This window comes from Anabas testudineus, chromosome 22 (assembly GCF_900324465.2).
Source record: "Anabas testudineus chromosome 22, fAnaTes1.2, whole genome shotgun sequence".
NCBI lineage: Eukaryota > Metazoa > Chordata > Actinopteri > Anabantiformes > Anabantidae > Anabas > Anabas testudineus.
The window spans coordinates 3,035,192-3,041,209 of NC_046630.1; the positions used below are offsets into that span (position 1 = coordinate 3,035,192).

General features: G+C 40.6%; 1 protein-coding gene across 1 annotated transcript; it reads left to right on the forward strand.

Annotated features, from left to right (window-relative positions):
- Positions 1–2,653: 2,653 nt before the first annotated feature.
- Positions 2,654–5,269, forward strand: foxi2 (forkhead box I2). Its single transcript, XM_026340073.1, has 2 exons — positions 2,654–3,335; positions 4,179–5,269. Exons 1-2 carry the CDS (start codon positions 2,723–2,725, stop codon positions 4,766–4,768), a joined length of 1,203 nt encoding a protein of 400 aa, XP_026195858.1. The 5' UTR covers positions 2,654–2,722; the 3' UTR covers positions 4,769–5,269.
- Positions 5,270–6,018: the final 749 nt, after the last annotated feature.

Here is a 6,018-nt window from a genome sequence, read left to right on the forward strand (position 1 = left end):
CAATACCAACCCAAAAACTCTTAGCAGGGCTCAGAGGGGGTCTGTCTCTGCTTTATTAGAAAGTTCCTCTCAAGATGAAATGTCCACTGACGGACTCTGGTCACACTAACATGTATATTTACTCTTTGCTTTTCTCTATATGAATCACTGTACGGTTGATTACTAGTCGCCCAGCGTGGACTCTCAGAGTTTGAGCTTTGAAGTTATCTGACAGCGATATTTAACTTCCTCACAGTAAAAACCACATTTTCATATTAGATTTCTGAGGCCAAGAGTTTGAAGCCTCCTTCATCCAAACACATTTAGAGTGGAGTGAAGCTCGTGAGCTGCTCAGACTGCACGTTGAACAGTCAGCTGCCTCCATCTTGTGGTGAATGTTCGATCCCACACAAAAGCTCTGAATATTTCAGGAACATCTCAAGGTGGCAGCGTAGTTCCACAAGTGAGACTTGTACAAAACCTCTGAGCCAGACACACAGAGACAGGAAAGACCAGGTCTGCAGGAAGAAGCAGTGTCTTTATTAGTAACTGAGGAATTTTAATTTCTTAATAAAAGCCAATTGTTCATCTTTTAATATGAAAATCATGTGACACTGAAATATCCCCACTGTTATGATAATTAACTATATAACTAAGTCAAATACTGACTGAGATTTGATTTTAAAGGGGACATTAACTCATTAGCTAGTTGCTGGTTTACTCTGGTTTACTCGAGCAGGTAATTGGTGGGTGGGGTTGTTCCATCAGCTGAACTGGGAGCACCTGGACCCAGTCTTCCTCAAAATCATTTGAGCTGCCTCTCACACGTGCTGTGTTTGAGCTGCTTTATGTTTTTGCGCTCCGTTCCTCTGGGAGCACGGGTCAGTTTGGATTTGTAAATAAAACACCTGAACGTCTCTGATCATCATCCTGAGGTCTTTAGCCCTGTCAGTCCCTCTGAGCCGCTATTAGTTTGTCCAGTGCTCAAACAAACATTTAGATGTTTTGGGTTTCTTTGGAAGTTCAGTGAGGAAAATGTTACAAGAAATAATCTTTTAAATCTGATCTGGTAAAGTTGGTGTCATGTATTTTATTTAAATTTGTTTTCTTTTACTCCACAAAGACATCAGCCCACAGTCATATTCTACTCAACAAACTTAAGACCTTCTATTAAATGAATAGAATAAAATAAAATATATAAATTCATATTAGTTTGAATGTCTTTTTCTGCAAACCGAGCACATTAGTGTCTGAATGAAACGGGAATATTAAGCAATGCTTTGATGAAAACATGAAACGTTTGCTCCAGACACCTTCATTAGCCACAAAACCCAGTTTTAAACTCCTCAAAGGTTTTTTTTTTGGCCTTAGGATATGTGACATTATAAAACATCCCGACTGTCAAGTTAAGGCCTTTTTGACAGTTCAAAATATTATTACATGTAATTTAGCTTTAAATGAGTGTAAGAAAATACGTTGTCTTTGAGACGGATCATAGTTAAAATGTTTCCACTCCAGAATGAATATTGTCTAATGAACGTATAAATCAAAGTGAATGTGCTGCTTCATGATCACGTCACTAAAATCAGAAGGTGAGGAGATGTGTCCTGTTTAAGACTTTAAGGTTTTAGGTTCAGATTAGTATCAGGGTTACGTTTGGTCCAGTGCTGATAGACTAGGTCATATTTATGTCAGTGGAGTTTCTCAGTAATGTAAAGATAAAAATAACAACAAACTTTTTTCCATTTGTTTTTTGTATATTTGGGTAAAATGCCCTCTAGTTAAAGTTCAATTAGTTAAACTCTGATTAGCAGGCTGCTAATTAGAAGGAAGACGTTTCATAATAGCTGTAAGACGCACATTTGTGGAGAGGAGCGTGTCCACATCCCTCAAAACCCCCTCAGTTGTTAGTTTCCACTTTTACCTGTAGTTTGTGTGTTAAAGGGAACAAGAAGGAAACAGTGGAATAATTCTAAGAATAAATTCTAATTAATAACAAATTCAAACTGCCGCTCACTGCACTGAAGGTAAAAACCAAAGAAAGATCTTACTGCCTCCACAAGTCCTGTATTAATGATAATAATTGATATTTTATTGATCCCCTTGAGGAAAAACTTGTGGACGGGCAGCAACAAGGGTCCAGTGTCTTATCCAGGGACACTTCAACATGTGGACAGGAAACAGGGGAACTGTGGTTTGTAGATGATGGTAGTCTGTACAAAACTTCAAGGAATGTGCTGTTTTCTGAATTATCTCTAATAATATTTGTATTTCTTCTTATTATATTCTTCCTAAGCTGACTGTGGTTTGCAGACTTTATTAGAATAATTCACGACAGCAGTGTGAGAATGACAGAAAACTGTCATTACCGAAGTTAATACTGCAGCCTGAGCCTGGTTTACTGTTTGTTGTCTGGGGTTAAGTGATCACAGTCTCAGTCCCTCCGAGAAAATCCGAACCCAGCAGGACCCAGTCGTGCCTCCAGGAGGTTTTGACAGGGGAAACGTTTGGGAACCACGGACCTGCTCCGTGCACAGAGAGGCAGAACATGACCACACCCCCTGTTACTCAGCCTGTGTCCATTGGCTGTTGGGAGTTATCTGGAGCCTGGATGTGGCTGCTGTCAGAGCTTTATACTATTAAAACTCCCCAAACTCCTCCATCTTCCCTGACACTTGTTGCTGCTACCTGCGCACCACCTGAATCGCTTCAACATTTCCTCTGGGATTTCCCGCGGGGAGTGATGAACTCCATCGACCCCCAGTCCCATCACCAGCACCAGCACCAACAGCACACCTCCCCTAGCGTCGGCTCTCTCCCACCCAAAGGTGCCCAGGAGGCCCCGGACATGGCCGCTGTCTACTGCGACAACTTCAACAGCATGTACCACCAGCAGAGCCTCCAGGGCGCGCAGAGACCCGCCGGCTACGGCCTCGGGGATTACGCATCGTCTCCAAACCCGTACCTGTGGCTCAACGGGCCCAGCGTGAACTCCTCCGCGTCGTACCTGCACGGCAACAACCCGGCGTCGTTCATCCCGCCCTCCTACAGCTCGCAGCGGCAATTTCTAACTAACTCACCTGGATTCGGCGGCCCCGACCTGGGCTGGCTGTCCATCGCCAGCCAGGAGGAGCTGCTGAAGCTGGTCCGGCCGCCCTACTCCTACTCTGCGCTCATAGCCATGGCCATCCAGAACGCGCACGAGAAGAAGCTGACCCTGAGCCAGATCTACCAGTACGTCGCCGACAATTTCCCTTTTTACAAGAAGAGCAAAGCCGGCTGGCAGAACTCGATCCGGCACAACCTGTCCCTGAACGACTGCTTCAAGAAAGTGCCCAGGGATGAGGACGATCCAGGTACCGGGTCTTTGGGTTCAGTTCATGCGCCTCTTATTTGAATTAGGACTGAAATTGGACGATTGGAAATTAAATGAACGTTTTAATCCACTTAAGTTAAAGACTCGGTTCTAGTTTTTTATAGAAACTAATCTGTTCCATAAAATAATTTATGTCAAAGTTTACAACAGTTATTGAAATCATTACTCATACCTGCACTTTATAGTGTACAAATCTAGACTGGCTCTTCACAATGACAATAAAGTGGATTCTAGTCTAATCTGAAGTCATGAGGCAACATTCACATTTATTTTAAAATAAAAAATGATATATGATTTTGTAAAAAGGAAAAATAAATGTTACTAGAAACTGTCTAAATACTGTGGAATAATAACAATTCTCATAGATTCACAGAGCTCAGTACAACAGGAGGCTCCTTATAAATATAAACAGATATAGTTTAATGTCATAAAAATATAACTTGGAACATTTTATTATTTTTATTTTGTGTAATTTCAATCAAATGTGACTGAAATGTTTTTACTTCAAAATGTTAGTGACAAGAAAATTATAAATACAGAGAATCCAGAAGTGAAATGTGATAAATGAGAACTTTTAGCCCTTTTTGTATTTTTGCTCACAGACGTTTGTTAGAACAGATTAAATTAAATTATTCAATGCTTTGATTTGTCAAAGCTAAAAAAGAGTGAAAACGTTTCAAAAAGGGTAAAATTACATCACCAACAAAAGAAGTCTAGGGTTTCAGTTGAGTTGTGTATAAATATATATATATATATATAAATTAACTTTATTGACTGTAAACTGAAATAATTAAGTTGCTGAATTTCTCCTCTTTTATTGCAGGTAAAGGAAACTACTGGACGTTGGACCCAAACTGTGAGAAGATGTTCGACAACGGAAATTTCCGCAGAAAAAGGAAACGACGGTCAGATCCGAGCAGCGCTGGAGGAGCAGCGGTGGCAGCAGCCGGGGCCACAAAGGTAGAGGACGGCAGGCCAGCGGTGGCGGCCTCACTGAAGCCCTCAGATAGTCCTCAGATCCCGGGGCCCTCCTCCCCCGAGATGGAGGCGATGAACGAGAATCACAAGAGCTCATCTTCATCATCACCCCCTGGACTGGCGTCTGCAGCTCCTTGTTTTAACAACTTTTATAGCAGCATGTCCACAATCAGCTCGGGGGGCTCCAGCCGACAGGGGTCCCTCGGACTGGTGAACGAACTGTCCAATAGGAACATTACGGCCCTGAGTCCCTACCACCCCAACCACGGAGTACAGGACACAGGCCTGTCAGAGCACAACGAGGGCCTGCACTTCAACCGTGGAGTGTACTACAACACGTTTGGCAGCGGGCAGAGCGGACAGTTCAACAGTCACTTCTACAACAGCTTCAGTGTCAACAGCTTGATTTATCCCAGGGATGGGACTGAGCTATAGGAGGTGCTTCACCACAACCTGCCACAACTTTAGGGACTTGTTGCTCTGTGAATCCCACAAAAAAACACACATAAATAGGCAGTGCTATATGCTGTGTACTTCAGTAGACAGGTCTGACTGGGCATCGTGAGCTCTCCCCTCACTGATCACGTCCATGGAAACTTTAATATATTTTATTTTCTCTAAGCTCTAAGGAAAGGCAAACAAAACTATCTCTAAAGTCTTACATTTAATATTGACGACATATAAAATACACGTGCAAAGTCCGACAGTGACTTTCTGATCCTTATCATAATCAACACACATCTGCCAAAGTTGCCTTTGTGAGACCGCCATTACCTCAAGACAACAATCACATGAGATGAAAGTGCCCTGATATAAAGGGTCTACCTGTGTATTTAGACCATTTCCATATGCAGTAACAATCAGTTTATTATAAAGAGGATCTGAAACAGGGCTTCCCTTATTTTTCTATACTCCATGTTGACTGAAACTACAGCACTAAGTCTCATGTAAAAACTTTATAAATGTGTATTTTTGTAAATTCTAAAGTTAGTTTGTAACTATTTATGTTATTTATGCTAATAGGCATTTTTTCTACTGTCATCTGAACATAGTTTGATTAAAGCTGTTTATTAGCTTACGAAACGCACCAGAAACAGTATCACTAAGACCCAGATGTCAAACATATATATATAAATATATATTTTAAAAACTATATGTTATATCATGGTTTCTCTCAGGATTCAATGTGACAATCATTGAACGGCTTTTGTATCTGTTGTCTTTTTTATCTTTATACATACAGCGTACAGGCAGTTTCAGCTGTGATTATAAATAAATATCATGTGGTCTCAATTGTATTGTCCTGCATCATTTTAAATAAGGCATCAGTGTGTTGAGTTCCTCATTATAATTAGACTTTAATTTCACATTTATTTAATTCTACTCTATTTCAGCTCAGTGCCTTTGGACTGTTATTTAAAATACCAACAGCCCCCCAAATTAGTAGTGTTTCTGCAGGTTTACTTTACACTGTCAAACATAAGACGTCCACAATAAGAGACGTCTTATAATATTAATAATTAGGTTGAACCTATAGGGAGTTTTATATTGCAGTTTTCAGCATTTAGTCATGTTTTACACAATTGTTTTATTATATTTAGAAATAATTGTGCAGAATTAAATTTAGGCACATTTATGATTTTACTCCAAAGCATTAATTCATGTTGGATCAGATATATTATCAT